We start from the raw sequence: 17,808 nt of genomic DNA, 5'->3' as shown, positions 1-17,808 counted from the left end.
ATTTCAAGTAGTAGGTGTTTTTTTTTTTTTTTTTCTTCTCCCGGTAATGACGGATGAAAGGAATGGATATCTCAGAAACAGAGAACAGACTGTGCAGTACAGCCAGTGAGCTGCTACATTAAAAGTTTCTGTAGCTGTACAGAAGGAATGTAACAAACTTCCACACTGAACATTAGGGGTTCTGTCTTACAACCAGCGTAAAGCAGTGCGGAGTGCATAGCGACTGTCATTGCTAGAAAAAGATGCATTTTCACAGCCAACGCCCACATTGTCTAAGTTGCAAATGTAATTGTGTCTATCTAAGCGCCCAAAGCTGTGTAGGTCTTTAAATGACATGTGGTCAGGTGCATTGTTGGCATATTTCTATTTTGAGGCAGCAGGAAAGCTAAAGACAAAAAGACATCTGGTCTTAAGTCAGAATAGTTCAGTTGTGCAACAATTTGAAAGGTGCATTATTCAGATAGTAAGATGTGTCTACAAAGTTGGGTTCACAAATGTGAACATAGCAGAGATCAGAGCAGAGCTGCTCTCTGACTCCCCATTATGACAGATGCTGTGTGCATTTGCACTTCAATGATTATTTCAGAAGCTTAAATGTAAGTTTTGTCTGTCAAGTTTTTAACTACAGTTGTTAGTTTTGCTTGAATGTTCTACAATGTTTTCTGCAGTGACGTTACTGCTTTTACCGCATTACTTTCAGCAAACAACTGGTTGCCTTTTCCAATTTGCAGAATCCGGCATGTAAGTAGCAGTGTGCAAACTGCAGCCATACCTGGCTTTTAAAGGGAATGAAAAAAAATTAAATCCCAAGGTTTGTGTCTTTTTTCACAATATACCCTCATGTGGTTTAGCTGAGTTGAGCTTACAGGGTTTGGATAAACTAAAAACGAACAGCAATGAAATATAACATAGTCCAGAACTACATAATACAGCTGCAGTTTTTGCTATATATTTACGTGACCACAATTTGTGGTATTGCTAAGCTGTGCAGCATTATGCTTTTGTTTCATGTCCTATGTATATGATGTTGGTCAGGACTAAATATGAAACAAAAATGTATTGTTTTAAAAGGATATAATACAAAGTGAGGTGAGGGTAATTTAGATTAAGTGAAAAGTGAATGAAAACATTTTATATATCATAAATACACAGATTTATAAATCAATGAAAGGATATGAGGCTGATTGAGGTCAAGATTTTGACAATTATTATTTGAAGTTTTTAATCATGTGCTACCTTAAAGGATACCTTGTTTATGCTGCATTTAGCTAAACGTCATAAAACTAGAAGATAAAACAGAAGATAATGTACTTTATGTAGAAGATAATATCCCTCTTCTTGGAGATAATATCTCCTATGGAGATAATATCGCTTGGGTAGGAGATAGTATCTCCTATGTAGGGGATAATATCTCTTTCTTAGGCGATAATATCTCTTACGTAGCAGGTAAACTTTGGCCAACACTGCCTACTTTTTTTCCACCATGCCTCTCATGGCTTTTGTACAATTGTCCTTTTATTGAATATAATACATTCCCCAGAAAAAAACCTTTCCATACAAAAATATCTCATGGCCTATGTTGAGCCAATGCGGTATTTTTAGATTGCCATCTGCCCAACGCCCCATCTTCCCTCCAGGTCGCACTAAGCCCCCCTCCCCGCTACCTTCTTGCCTCTTAAATCTCAGGGTTAATGGATGCTTAAGTTGATCTTGCCCAAGTCCCTAATAAACTGCTGTGGCAATTAAAGAAGCATATTTTTTAAGGCCTACCCATGTTTCTTTAATTGTCTAATTGTCTTTGTTGGCGGACGTGATTAACGCACTGAGTGGGGCGAGGTACTGATTTATAGGTCGGGCCGTTTAGCTGAGGTGATCAATCAGACCACCCAGTTAAGAAACACAGGCTCATTGCTCATGCACTAAGTACCCGAGATAAAGTGAAGGCAAAGAGCCAGGGACATAGGCCCAGACGATGGGGATTTGCACCTTTTGATAAGAGTTAACAGACCACAGCATGAGCCTGAGATCATGCTGAAAAGTGGTGGACAGCTTCATTCAAGAACTGTTGCTGAAAGTGCTGCAGTGTGTCTGTAGACAAAAACTGAACATTTTTTTTGAACGAGAGGGAACTGAATCATAACTGAATCATTTTGATAAGTATTCTGCTGAGCTACTACGCAGGGCACCGAGATCTAAGCTGAATAAATAATTCAAAACCGCCAATAGGGTTTCAAACTACTTGTCTCCATTTCAGTCTGTGAATTTTTAAATTCCTACTTAAGAGCCAAGCAAGACGGAGAGGGAACAAAGTTATCCCTCGTGTTTCAAAGTGAACGCCTATCGAACCTGCTTCTTTGCTCATAATGTACAAAGCAAATCATCCATCAATGAAATATCAATATGTTTGCTTCATGTACATTTAATGAAGAACGAAACAACTTCGGCTGCATGTGCTGTGAGTTCTTGCAAGTGTGTGGAGTAGGGATTATTTATGATCACCACAAACTGCACCTGAGTACGGTGGCCCAGAGGGTCAAAACACTGCAACATTTCCCAAAACACTGCAAAATTTCACGAAATTCTGCAACATTTCCCAAAACACTACATTATTTCATAAAACAAAATAATTGCTTTAGGGAAATGTAGTTTTTTTGAGGAATGCTGTAGTGTTTTACAAAAAACTGAAGTGTTTATGAAATGTTGAAGTGTTTCGACCCTCAGGGCCACAGTACCTGAGCACAAATTATGAAGTGAAGATAAATTCTAAGGAGACGGTCATAAACACAGAAGAAGACCTTTACTACGGATCATTTCAGGTACAGCTGGTGGTGTGCCAAACGGGGGAGAAAAAGCCAGTTAATGAATGCCACTGTGTATTTCTGAGAGCACAATGGCACTAACAAATGAACCATGAGGTCAGCATTTTTTTTTCTTCTATTATTGATTTGAAAAGGACACTGTTGCAGTAATCCTGGCGCCACACATTGTTACACCAAGACCACAAAAATACATCAATAGAAAACAGGCAAGAGTCTGAAACCACAGCAAGAGTCTGATCGTCTCTGTTCCTGCATCAACAATACAGAGCAAATCAACACTGACACTGACTGGGCAGTAGTTGGGATGGGGATATTGTTGCAAGGTAGTGGGTGGTAAAAGTGGCACACAGCATGGGAAGAGGCACAAACGCAAAGATCAATGGAGCCGGGCCCACACCTCAGTCAATTCTGCAAAACTACGGTCAATAAGTGCTGATTTTGCAGCCCCACTCTGGCACAAAAACGTGACATATTCCCTACACACAGAATGTGACGGCCTTAATTACCCTGGTTGGATTTAAAGTGCTGCCAATGATGGGCTATTTTTAGCTCTCAGAGCCAATAAGTGACAGCTGATTTTATGTATGCATTTAAGGCGTAAACGTGAAAGAACAAATTACTGGGTCATTGCTATGTGTAGCAGTCGATTCATGAATTAAATAAAATCATAAATAGACACTCACTAAAGGGCCAGTTAGCCTAAAACATATTTTCTCCTTTAACGGTATTCAGCCATGTAGTTTGATCTGGTTTTATCTGTTTCAGTTTTAAACTGGAAACCATCACACACACTGTTGGTGGGGAATTTCTTCTCACAAAGATATTGCACAGCTGGAGCTTTCTACAGCACATTATGCCAAAACACAAAGTATTACCTGCTGGTCAAAGCTATCAGAAAAACTATGTTTTTTACAATAAATATTGGTGGTTACCACCTGCTTGCTTACTGGTTTACTCATTTTCTATACATGCTGCACTTACACATAATAAACATGCCTAATATACTACATTTTATTTTGTGGTCTATCTTACACACACATATACATTATGCTTACTCTTGGCCGTTTCTTTGGATGTCATGGATGATGGAGGAAATCAGCACAGTATCTCGTTCTTTTATTATTATTTTGTGAATATGTACATGCCATTGTTTGTCTTCATAGCAAATAGTAGTTTGCTCCTATGTCAATGCAATGTCACATGCAGACCCTTAAAAATATCTGTCTGAGATGCAATGGAGGTGAATGGAAGTTAAGTGATCATCACCATTTTAACTGGGTTTTTTTTCTTTTCTAAAGTGTTGTTATGCATTTTTTCACTGGCTGCACATTTGTTTGCTTTTTAATCTTTTTCATCCCAATCACTAATCTTATTGATATTTATACCTTTTGACAACCATTGCTGCTGGTTATTTGTTTTTTATTTATTGTTATCATATTTTATACGTCCTTTTAGCCCACTGAATGTGAATCCAGGTCATCGCTGTAAAAGAGCTTAGAGCTCAGTCCATTTTATCTGAATAGACAATGGTTTGATGATGAATTATATTTGTTGTGCATTTCAGCATTAAAGACTTAAAAGCAACATTTCTGTCCAGAATATCTGTTGTTGTTGCTTTAGATCATGACGTCAGTAGTTTTCATGGGGGCTATTTATTCAGTGGAGAGTGGCTCTACAGTGACATCTGTTAGCTGAAGGCAGCAAAACAGCAGAAGCCTTATAAAGGAGGTCCAAAGTGTTAAAATTACTCACGTAATGACACACAGGATGCACTTTCATGAAACCATATGGGAGGATCAGTTCATTTCCCCCAGTAGAACAATGCATTATTCCAGAGTGACACCATGTTGAGGGAATGGGATTTTAACAGGTCCCTGTAAAGTATTGATCAGTGAGTATTTCACACATTCCAGCTCTTCTTTTCACAGATCTGTCACCTTACATATGGCCCGATGTGAGAAAGCAGGAGAGGAGAGACAGTGAGGTCTGTTCTGAATCAGGCAGGAAAGTGATACCATAGGCAAGAGGAGGTGTAGAAATGTATACTAAGGGAAAGAGAGCAACAAAGGAGGGTAGGGGAGAGGCAAAGCGAGATGTGGAGGGGAGTAATGAAAGATGTCACAAGAGACACGGTAGCAGGGAGAAAGAAAGAGATGGAAATGAAAAAGAACGGACAGAAGATGTGAGAAACAGTCCAACGGAGAAAGAGCTTTTGAAGAAAAAGTCTGTCTGGAGAGTTAGAGCGTGAGAGAGCAAAACACAGGGAGAGGGAGAGGTAATGAGATACAAGAGCTACAGTGTAAAGCAATCACAGCAGCCTTGGAAGAAATACCTCCTATCTGTAACTTGAAATGTTTCTTTTTAAAAGCCTTGGTTTGTGGTGTATTGGATTATACTGTTGCATTCAACAGTAAAGTCTATCTAAAGCTAGGTGAAAGGGCTTAAGCAATAAATCTTGATTCTTTTAAGAGTAACTAAACCGCTAATCCACTTTTTTTTCTACATACTGTGTTATAAATATAGTGGCTGCCCTCTGAAGGTTGAAATCTGCTTTTGGCGGATCCAGAGAGGCGCTGTTGATTGAGAGGCGGTACAACTGTTGAATAAACTGTTGGTGCATATTGTCCAGCTAGCAAATAAGTAAGCTTGCTAGCATGGTGGCAACTAGCAAGCAAGCTGCTTAGGGCTAGCTTCTTACCAGCTAGCCAGCATGTCCGTGGTTAGCTCGCCAGTCACAAAAAGCTACCCAAACAGAGTGGTGCAGGAATGACGTTGTTTTTTTTGTAGGCCGACACAGAAGTTAGCAGTACCCTGGTTCCCTCGACAAAAAGCCAGTGTGACTTTTCCTTTGGATATTGGATTATTGTAGAAAATAAGCCCTGTGGCAAATAAAAGATTATGATACTGACACATTTTGTTCAGTCAAGGTGGGAAAATCAAAAATCAATTTACTATAGTATGATGATTTTTCTTTAAAGGATTTAAAAAAAAAAAATAAAACAGTAATGCCTGAATAGTTATAGTTCAAGTTGGAAGTTGGAAAGAAGTTGACGCTTATATTGTGGTATTTTATGAGTAATGCCATATCCATTTGAGAAAAAACAAAGCCAAACTGAGAAAAGTCCGAGGATGAACCTTCAGCTGCTTGTATTGCAACTCCAATTCGGCCAGTCAGCATAAACTCGGATGTTACACAGATTAGATCAAACCCCCTGTGAAACCCCATACTGTAGTTTGCACTGACTGAATTCAACGTCATCCCATTAAGCCACTTAGCAAGCACCTCCTTTAAAGTGCACAGAAACTTCAAAATTCACAAGGGAATTATTTACTGTATTGTATATCTTTCAGCAAAACATAATAATCCATTAAACCTGTGTTAATCTTGTGCTGGCAATTCACCAAAAAAAAAAGAAAAAATCATTTTCAAGAGAAAGGGACCAGTAGTGCAAAATGCTAACTAATTCCAGGTTTCATTCTTGCACCACTCCAAACACCACGCAGGTGCTTCTCTAAATCACCAATCTTACAGCTCCAGCTATTTTGTGAGGATGCCCAAACTATTTTCGCTGTGACATTTTCTGGTCTCACTGGGCGCTTATGGAAGAGTAACAGATGGATGGAAAGAGAAACAAGGAGGAAAAGTGGGACAGAGACAGAAAGCTGTATTTCTGCAGGGAGATTTTTTTTTCTTTGCCTGCACCTGTTGGATATTTTAGTGACTCGCTGTGCACCACAGTTGGAAGAGGAGCACAGTAAGGAAAGTGTCACTGGCAATCCAGCGGTGCAAGTTTGGTACAAAGACTGACCACATTTTATGCCAGCAGCCAGCTCAGAGCAAGGTCAATAGTGCACTTAGAACAGCACACATGAGTTAACCCTTTAAACCTGGACACCACTTTTCTTGTGCTGCTTTTGAAGAACTTTTACAGATCTTTGAACACTGAGCTAATCTGTGCAATTTCTTTCAGAAACATGGTAAAAAAAAATAAATAAATAAATGACTTTAAAAAAAAAAAAAAAAAGTAATGAGCAATTTGGTAAGAAATGTTCCACAAATTAGAAGATATAAGTGGATTTCGAAAACTATGTTGTTTTTTTAAAGCTTGGGAAAACTGTCTAGGGGAAAAAAGATGAAAAAAGGAAAAAATTATATTCATAGTTCTCATAATTACATATTTGAAATTATGTTGCAGAATCTTTAGAATTTGCTAAGCACTTTTTCTTATTTTTTATTTCTTTTTTTATTTTACAAATTTTAAGGTAATTTCTTGTACTTTTTACTAATTTCTTGCTCATTTTCGGGGTCAGTCCTTCTTCCGTTACTTATTGCCTTCTTCCAATGCTTTTGAAAGAAATCAAGCCTTTTTGCTCAGGTTTCAAAGGGTTAATTGGCGAAGAGACAAACACACAGACCTCCCCCGATCCCCCAGAAAACTTTGACTCACGTTTTGATTGACTGTCTCAGCTCCACCATACACCCCTCAACCGGTAAACATGTATAATTGCACCATTTAATTCTAATCATGGCCGTGATGCCAAGAGAGCAGGATAAAGACTGATATCAGATTCTTCCAACATCTGTCATCCACAACAGCTGGCATGGATGAAGGCCTCCCCTTCAGGTGAGGCATGTGTTCCATAAACAGGCACTAATTGGAGTGATGCACATCGTCAAAGCCTGATTATGCACATCAAATCCACTGGTTACCTTGATTAAATCTCACATAACCAGCACCAGGCAGCTGATAAATCACTATAAACACTTCAGCACTGTTGTAAATATAATTTTTTTGTCTGTCTGCCTGTTTGTATAATAGTTTCTCTATTTTCTGTTTTACATGTTTGAAATAAATCAAATCAAATTAAAAAATAAACCTAACCAAATAATTTTGTTGCCTGGACCTAACTGTGATCGTTTCACAACATTAATCATATTAAGATCACATAAAGATGCTAAACAGTGCCCTGTGCATTGCTATCACACGCCAAGGGGTGTTACAAAGGGTCTGTATTTGACAAAGGGTCTGTATAACGGGTTGGTCAATCTCTTATATGACTGGTGCATCCCAGTGACTATCTCTGTATAGCAAAGCCCACGTTTCACGTTGTTCATTTTATTCTGTTGTATTTTGATATAGTGTAAAAGATTTGTCTTTCAATAATTCTAACTTGATTGAGTTTTGAAACTATGCAATATTCTGTGCATAGTAATGCTTTATTGAATATCTACATATGTTACAAATAGGACTATGGAAAAAAAAAGGGGGGGGGGGGGTATATAAGTGCAAGGGAGGAAAGTTAGAGAAAGAAAGGAAGAGAGACCACTAGGAATGCAGAGACATGATGTGAGACCAAGTCATTATTTTTGGAGACATAAGTAAGTCTTTGCACTCAGGTCCTGAGTCAATTCCTAAGTCCTAAACTTTGAGTTTTGTTACCTACACAAGTCATAATGCACTCTTCACCAAATGTAATTGCATTAATTGCAACAGTGTAATAATATATGGAATTTACAAATATTATAAAAACTTTTTGTAAAATTTGTACTTCTTTGTTATAACAAGACTGTTGAAAGTAATTGCATCTCAGATTGCAATTTTCAACCCGCACATTTTGTACATTGCAATTTTTTTTTTTTTTTGGCCGCTGAATACGTAAAATTATCTTTGGTATAAATGTTTTTAAACCGGTACTCAGCAACGTAACGCTAAAGTTACAGTTCTATTCTGCAACTTCACTGGATGCTGCCAGATTTGGTTCAAACAAAGTAGATGTGGGGGATCAAGTGTCGACTTGCTGGGGATGAATAGCATTAATTTCAGCCGATACAGGAAATGAAGGAAGGGAAATTAATTGAATCTGTGTTACCATTTTTAAATAACATACTTTTTATTCTTTTGGCTAAAACTGTGAGTAAAATCAAGTAAAAAAAAAAAAAAATGAGTACGTTAAGTCATTAGTCGTGGATCTAAAAGTCCAAGTTGCAAATTTTCTTTGATTGCGTCCAGTCGAGATCTAAAGTTGTCAAATTTTTGACTCGCAGAAGTGAAGAAAAAGAGTCCTGAAAAAGGAAGAAGATGCAGAACATATATGCCATGGTGAGAAAGACAGGAAAAACAATGGATGAAGAAGAAGAGAATGAGTTATTTTTTCTTCCTCTGTTATTGTAAGCAGTGGCTCTACTATTGCACGTTTTAGGATGTGAGGACACCACAGCTAAATCCTACACTGTTAACAAGGAAAAGGCCTGTCAGGGGTTAATGTACGTTTATTTATAGTGTGAGAGACAGAGAAACGGATTGATAGATAGTTGGAGAGGGAGGGGGCGACACGCAGAGAAACACAAAAACAGATCGAAAGGATGAGTCGCTGTATTATTGAGCCATTTCATATAACCACTTCCAAATTCTCTTTTAACTTGCAGCCAAGAAGAAAGTCAATAGTACTTATCTCAACGAGTAAAGTGTGTTACAGGACTTCAATGTCAATCCCTCAAGAGGAGAAATTCCAACAAATAATCTATGAATTTGTGTACAAAGCCTGAGAAAATGAAAACTGGGAAGATGTGATTAAAATCTGAAAAGTTCCTAATGGCAGTTTGAGTGCTAGTCATCTCAACCTCTGGAATCTAAGCCTTGGAGAACTGTAAGGGTTTTTATGGGATTTGTTTTTTTAAATTTTGACCAAAGCTTTCAGAGATATCACTGCTGGCAGGATTAAGATTTGGTATCACTGAAAATTTTTCGATAATATTTTTGAAGCATTATGCAAAACATAGCGTTTCATAGCGTTTGCGTTTCAATGCAAAACAAAACATCTGGAGAGCTTTGATTTGAAGAATATAAATTGGCCTCTTAGAAAGACGAAAAGAAAGATGAAAAGAAATTTATGTAATTTTAAAATCAAAGCAAGTCTTCTTGAATACTACATACAAGCAGCTGTGCAAGAACTTTACTTTACTCTTCACTTTAATTTTACAAAACAGAAAAATTTGACAAATTATTATGGAATTGTGTTCTTAAACTACCTGATAAAAATAATAATGAGAAGAAGAAGAAGTAATATAATATTATATCGTATCGTATCGTATCGTATCGTATCGTATCGTACCATATCAACAGATGGAGAGAAGGCTTCATCTGTGTCCGTATATGTATCTAACTTTGGACAGGTAATGCTTAGCAAAGAAGCACTGATGCCCGTATAAAAAAAAAAGAAAAAAGAGAAAGAAAAACCCAAAACATTAAATGTGATATTGAGCCATACAAATGAACATCATTTGACTCAAGATACCTTCCCAAGGCCTTTAATTTCAACACATTTCAAATGTTTCGCTTGAGAGTCAGTGTGATGAGGCGCAAAGTGCTGTGGCTGTGATCGAGGTAAGGTTGCGATGACAGGGTGATGGTGGTATAGCAGCCAGTTCAGTGACCCTACGTATGTATCAGCACTGAGCCAAGATGGATGGCTTAAACTGCAGATATTATTACAGCTAATGATTCACCTCAAGTGGCCATTACTCAGCTATAATCTGTCTCCCTAGCTTGGATTTTTTTTCATGAGAGTTGGGGAGCTGAAAAGTGGAGTGAAGTGAGACACGGGGGAATGTGTGTGTGTTTGTATGAGGATGTGTGATGGTGTCCACAGTAATGTATGTCCATGAGAAAGAGTGAGAGAGTGTGTGAAAGCATGAAAAAGAGACTGAATATCCATTCAATATCCATTCAATCTCTGGTCTGTCGCTGAAAAATACCTTTTCTGAGTCCTCTGGTTTTGAAAGCAACAATGTCAGAGTGAGTGCTGCTGCATTGGTTAAAGAGAAGGTCGATATCTCTTCACCGAATCAAGAGGGGGAAAAAAAAATAGCTGCATTTGTATCATACGTGAGATAAAACTAGCCATTGGAATTGAGATTTATCACCAGTTATTGGGACAAAAGTGTCTGCAAGGTAGATTTTACTTACGTAGCTTTTCTGGCACTTCAGCAAAGGCTGAGTGGTGTTGCCATCTTATCTAACAATGGCTGGGTTTAAATGAATAATAAAAAGCCCAGACACACACAATAACAAAATCCAGGGTTAAAGGCTCATCAGATTATAGACGCTGAGGGAGAACCACTGAACAGACCGTTCCACAACCCATTCTGACGCTAAGTTACTCATCTAAAACTGAGCAATAGTTCACATACCACTGGTGAGCAAGGATCATTAAATATGAATTAGGCAGAAACCATTTCACTGACTTATTGACTGCATTTGGTTCCAGAAGAACAAACCTTGTGGCATAAGAAAAATAACATTTTTTCACCTTTATTCAGTTTGGTTTAATTTCAAGTTCTGTATAGTGAAGGATGATGGGAGGAGTCTTTGTGATTGGTGCAGTAAAATAGTATAACTATGTGTCTGCTGGACGTGTAAATAGGCAGCTAAATGTCAACCATATCAACTTTAAGTGTGATTATAAATCAGTGTTGTGTTTCAGCTTGTTGTACTGTTCTCAAGTGGCCAAAAATGAAGTAAAACAAGGTGAAGGAAGACATCAGCAAATTCCTGACAAAATCCACAGGTGTTACATATGTCTTGCTGAAAGTTTTGAATTAATTGTTGATCCTTTGATGGTTTTAATGGCTGAAAGGCTGAAATTGTTTTGTTTTGGGTTTTTTTTTGCAAATCGTTGGTGTGTTATCTGTGACTTTTCAGTCCAAAAAGCTTTACTGGCGACCCGTGGTCTTTTTCTAGTGGTAATTTTACCATGAACGGGATTGTTTTTTTAGCAAGACATCCCTGTTTCTTCCAGTGAAAAAAAAAATAGGGCTAAGCTAAGGTCTTCATTTTTTGCTTTTTTTTGCTAAAATCTAACCACACATTTACCCTTTGAAACCTGGATCAAATCAATGTTATTGTGCTGCGTTGAAACGCCTTTCACAATCTATGTCAGTTCATGTCCCATAAATTACAAGACATTTTAAAAAGGTGAAAAAAATTACCTAAAAACTTGTTTTAAAAAAGATGGCAGGATTATAAAAACAAAATAAAAAAATTAAAAATAGGGAAGAATATCCTGAAAACTATATTTATAATTATAATAACTTCATATTTAAAATAACTTTTTTTAGGTTCTTTTCATGTTCTCTTTTGGATATATTTTTTTAACCTTTTAAGCAGATTTTCAAGTGATTTTCTTGTAACTTTTTCTCTTTTTTTGTGCAAATTTTTGGTCCATGTTTTGTGAAGTTGCTTGTCCCCTTCTCCCCATGTTTATGAAAAAATAAAACCAAATTGCTCAGGTTTTAAGAGGTCAAACAGGGCATTGTTAAAATGGAAAGTTTAAACATATCTGTTGCATAATAATATGCAAATGTAACATATCTGTGTTTTGCAAAAGTGTACATTGCAAACATTTTTTCTGGAAATTGGTTGTTAAATTCTGTGTTACCTGGTTGCAGGGAGGGTGTTGACTCTGGTGAAGAACACAGACGGCTCCACGTCCACATGGACACCCAAAGACAGTTCCCTGTAGTAGCCTTCCACTTTGCCTGCTCCCCCAGAGTACTTGAAGTTCAGCACTGCTTCCAAAGTCTGCAAAAAGGACAAGGGAAGGTTATAAATGTAGATCAAGTTTGACAGAGCAACACAACGATGGGCTGATTCAGCCAAAAAAAAAAAAAAAAAAGCAAACAGTGATGTCACAGAAATATCTGTATGGAAGACTTGAGTATGATTGGGGTCAGAGGTCACAGCCAACATGTTGTGTGCAGCCTTTCCATCAGAAAAACTTGTGTGATTTTAAGATCGATGCATAAATCATTACAGCGAGATAATAAATGCACCTCGGCGCAGCTATTCTGCTGTTTAATGAAATGGAAGTGTAACGGTGAGAAACCCTGAGGGGTGGGGTGGGGGGGGGGGGGGGGGGGGGGGGGGGGGGGTGATTGGTGGCTCCGAACAGATGATTCAGAAACAACATGTCTCGTCCTAAAACTGTATGAGGAGAGGGGCGGGCAGGTGGGTGCAGAAGGTGGGATTTGTTGGCGCCGTTCCACAGTGACTGAAAGAAAGTGGACACACAGAATTACTCAGAGGTACTCAGGGGTATACTGTAGGAGGTGGGGTGGGGGGGGTGCGCAGAACAGGCAGCCAAGTCGGCAAAGGATGGGGAAATTAAAAGTGGCAGTTTATGGTGAGAGAGCAATAGCTGACTCAGGTAACGGGCGAAAGCCGGGTAAAGGGAGCATCCAAGGTCCCGCTTTTCTTCCTACGCGGCCTATATCATCTCTCCGCATATTGCTGATGGAGGTACTGGCTGTGCCTTTCCAGAACAAATTTCACTGATTCTTTGATTTTTTTTTTTTTTTTACGCGTTATCCCCTCTTGTGGGGGTGAGGAGCGCCAAGTGGGATGATTCAGAGCCTGCTGGCTAGACGTCTGGCCTATTACAACCTAATGACAGAAGCACAGCACACTGAGCAAAGAGAGATGAAAACATTAGACAGCGTTATTATCATTGTAGACCGAGCATCTTAATTCTTAATGTTCACTTAACTTGAGCTACGTGGCCTTTATTTCACATTCTGAAATATCTTCATGTCACATATAAAATCTTATTATTTTTCCTTGACCTGGTATATTTTGGTGCTATTCTTTTAACCACGCTGACAGCATGGCTCCATGGAATGTCCTTCACATTGATCCATATTCACATTCAGTATTAGATAGTTACTATTGGAAAATTTTGTTCAGAAAATTCATGTTCTCCAGAGGATAATTTATATTGATTAGTATTGGAAAATTTGTACAGACATTTATGTTCTCTAGAGGATCAATTAGAGGGATTACCTATGGAAATTTTGTACAGATATGTGTGTTCTCCAGAGGATGATTTGTATGGATTATTATCAAAACATTTTCTACAGACATTTATGTTCTCCAGGGGATTCATTGTATGGACAACTATTGGAAAATTTGTACAAACATCCATGTTCTCCAGATGATGATGAATTGCTATTAGAGATCTTGTACACTACAATGGGAAATTTTTGTATGATTTTTTTTTTTATTATGTATGTCATGTTCTCCAGATGATGAATTGCATGGATTGCTACTGTAATTTTGTATAGACATTCATATTTTCCAAGGATTGTTGGTGGGCTGGCATGCTACACATGGTAAACACATGTAAAAGTTAGCACATAACTATAAAGCGCCATTGTGTCGGAGTACAACTACACAGAGCCACGGCATCGCTGTCTCGATATTATAAGCTTAATGTTAGATTCATATATGGACTTAAATGGAGCTCTCTGTCTGTACTCTGTATAATTATTTTGTCTTATGTTTTCTTAGAGCTTACTGATACGGACGAGAAAGACCACTACCACCGGAGATTGTGGGGGCAGTGTAGCACAGTTCAAGCGAGATACATCCGTAGGAGACGATGACGACATTTAAAAATGGTGTAACTGCACAAATTGGTAATTTAGTGAAGAATTCTCCATTTGCATGTTGCCTCACAATAGCCTCACAGACCACTGCTGTCTACAGTGCTGTCTCCATTAAAAGTACATTATTATGACCTCCTCCATCGTCACTAAGTTGGTTGTCCTGGGAAACTTTTAACTCTAGTGCCATCTATTGGTTGTATCTACACTATCAGGACTCAGAAGTATGAGGGCAGTGACTTTTACAATGTTTTAAACGGACAAATTGTTTTTCTGACGTGAAGGGAATACAAAAGAGCCCTTGCTCTTAGCTTATTGTATTTAAGCTTTTTGTATAGTAAACGTACTATGGGTTATTTACAAAATGCATCCTACGTCACAGCTGACAGTAAGTCATCTAATATTGTGAAGACATTGAGCTTAACATCATTAGCATGCTTATTTTCAAAAGAAGAAGACTGCCCTCGTGATGGAGTGTTGCATAAAGCGTGCTTGATGCAAAGGCTGCAAATTAAAATCCTGATATCTTCCCTGAATACCATTTTCCCCAATATTTGTCATCCCAGTGGAGCCAGTCTGCTTTGGATGTGAAGGAAGGGAAAAGCAGCAGCCCTACAAAGGAGGCAAGAGACAGACGCATGCTGTGCTGGCAACGCAATGAAAGGAACAGCACGTTGATATGAATCTCATTTGAATTGATTGAAATCTCTCAGATTCTTTGGGCAAAGACAGTGGTTGGAGAAGCTTCTGTTTTCTCGACAACACTTGCTTTTTCCATCCTGTTTGGTAGAGGAAGGCTGGTGTTGTTTTATCTTTAAATTATCACCAACAAAGTCCACGAAAAGACAAAACCAACAATGACTTTATCCTTCTAACAATATTGTCTGTGTTGCCAAAGCCTAATATTGTCAAAGAGCTCCACTGTTGTCCAAAAACTATTAGAAATACATTAAAGATCCACAAGATTTCAGTGGTTAATATATTGCTTCATAACAATAAACACAACCAGTGTGTTACATGTATACATTTTTAAATATAGTAACCCTTAAAAACCAGGGCAAATTGATGTGATTTCTTTCAAATATGGGGAGAAGGCAATGAGCAACTTAACATGACCTGGCCCAATTAATAAAAGGTTACAAGCAAATTACCTGAAAATAAGCACAAAAAAGTAAAAACAAAAACAAAAATTGCACTTTTTTTCTTAAAAATATGTACACAATAACGTAACAACATTTAAAATTATAGTTATAACAATGATAAAGTACAGTTTTCCAGACATTTTTTCTTTTTCTTTTTTTTAATTCCCCCCTTTTTAAAATCTTGCTTATTTCTTGCAATTTGTGGGGCATGTCTTGTAAGGTTGCTATTTTTTTTTTCCTTTTTCCCAAAAGTTTTTGAAATTAATCATGTTGTTTAAGATTCAAAGGTTTAAATACTTGTGAAAGTTGTCTGAAAGCAGCACGAGAAAACTGATGACGATCGAAGTTTCAAAGAGTTAATAGAAAGCAGGGCATACACAAAATAAAAGGAAATGCAGACTCATTTCTCTTTCTTGCAGTCCAGTGCTGTGTTACATGCAGCCGTGTGGTCCTGTGACCGCCTGTGTGACACTAATGGCCACAACATGATCCTCTTGTGGGAACAGTGATTGTCTCAGTGACACCAGCAAACAGTGGCCGCGCACCCCGATTCCCTTTTCAGACAGAAGCCAACCCCGAGCTCCTCCTCTGTTCGATCCTTTCACTCTGCTCTCGGTCCCCCTCGGGACCCTATTTCAATCACACTGGGCTAAAAATAGACCCCTGCTGTAATGAGCTGACAGTGTTTGGGAGCCGGCCAGCGGTAGCAACACACAGCCTAAGCAAACAGCCTGACCGCACACTTGCACTACCTTCGCATGCATGCAAACAGCGTGATCAGTGAGAATTAAGGTAACAGGTCAATTTTGGTGATCACCATTGTTGATAACCAGACTGCAAGTGCTGTTTTAATGTTGGATTGAGATTTTATAGCTTGTAGCCAACAGGAAAAAAAATAAATAAATAAATTTAAAAAATGAAGGGATATGGCACTGGAGTTTATTCTGTCAATCTGATAAATGATATACAAAGTGTTGAAATATAATTGCTAGTATCCTGAAAAGTTATACTATGTTACTTTTTGGCTACAGCTGAGAGCTATGGGATGACTCTACTGTTTAGCATGAAGCTACTGTTTGCTATCATTACACATCATAAGCTTTAGATCATATCAGACCAAGTAAAGCAGTAAAGCAGTCATAGACTGTTTATAGTATAAAAATCGAAAACACGACAGCTCTCCAAAAATGAAGCCAAAACATCTTGATCACCTGTCGGTGGCTGGCTGGAGTATAGATCATAGATCCCACCCCTCTATGTTTGCAGATTGAATACAGGCAAAACTGAATATTCAAACTACACATCAAATCAATTTTTCCTAAAGATGGTTTCTGTCATTCTAGGTAGTTCAGGTGGTGTTTGTTCAAGTGTTCAGATTCTGATATGTTTGGTTTAAATTAGTTATCTGATGCTTTACAAAAAAATGGGATTTGATAACATGATTGACAGCTGTGAGTGCTAATCGGTGTGCTCACATTCAATCGTGCTGCTCGCGATTGATTGAATGAGTGTATGGGTGGAAACTTTATACAGACGAGGAGATCAATACTGTGCAATCTGTGGATCCATACAATGTCACTGAAAACTACTGAACTGTTGGGGATGCAAATTTTGCTTAAATTTTGAACAGTGGAAGTAAGTGGTGTCACATCGTCCATGGCAGTAAAACTCCTGAGTGTATTGGATTGAGCACTAGTGCATCTACTTTTTTATTTGTAAGATGATAAATGTATTATATCGTCTCTTAAAGGTTATCTTGCTTTAAGTTGACTTCTCCAACTCGTTCTAGCCTTATTACAAGGACATCAATTAAAAGACAAGCACTGATTCAACAGATTAAAACAAGTCATTTTGTGTATATAGTTCCTAATCACATATTTGTCTGAGGGTTTAGTAATCTGTACACAGTGAAACGCTCAACATCCTGAGACTTTGGTTGGACAGTATTCTCGAAGGCAGGTTCACCTTGACACACTCAGAGAATAACAAGACCTCTAACAGTACTATCACAAACAGAAAGGCCAGTATCCTGCCTCTGTCAGGCCTTTAGTCTTCAGATGCAGCCTTGTAATAAAATACTCTGGCCAGTGTAAAGAACCTGCTTCATCATAACTGTGACTGAGTCATCGCAGTTACAATGGCTTTTTTTTCATCAAGTGACTACATGGTGGTGTCTGATCTACGCAAGTTACTGGACATGGGACAGTCCTTTGAAGCAGGTCGACCTCCACCATTGAGGGTCAAGAGTTTAATGTAAAAAATGATATAAAAAGGTGAATCCCTTGTTATGACAAAATAAGCATTAACTTGCAAAGACGTTGCACCCAGACTTGTTGCATCAAAGATGTACACCTTCTTCAAGCTATGATGCAGTTCGTCTCTTTTCAGCCTTCTTTTCAGCAATTAT

General features: G+C 38.1%; 1 protein-coding gene across 3 annotated transcripts in view; it reads right to left on the bottom strand.

Moving 5' to 3' along the window:
* Positions 1-17,808, bottom strand: part of trappc9 (trafficking protein particle complex subunit 9) — a 250,150-nt gene that overhangs the window by 118,455 nt on the left and 113,887 nt on the right. For all 3 annotated transcript variants that reach the window (XM_042506368.1, XM_042506370.1, XM_042506369.1), the window contains one exon: positions 12,258-12,400. In XM_042506368.1, the coding sequence (XP_042362302.1) occupies positions 12,258-12,400 (143 nt within the window). The remainder of the gene's footprint in view (positions 1-12,257; positions 12,401-17,808) is intronic.

This window comes from Plectropomus leopardus, chromosome 18, assembly GCF_008729295.1.
Source record: "Plectropomus leopardus isolate mb chromosome 18, YSFRI_Pleo_2.0, whole genome shotgun sequence".
Classification (NCBI taxonomy): Eukaryota; Metazoa; Chordata; class Actinopteri; order Perciformes; family Serranidae; genus Plectropomus; species Plectropomus leopardus.
Note: the sequence above shows the minus strand (reverse complement) of the source record. Positions and strands in the feature narration are given on the sequence as shown.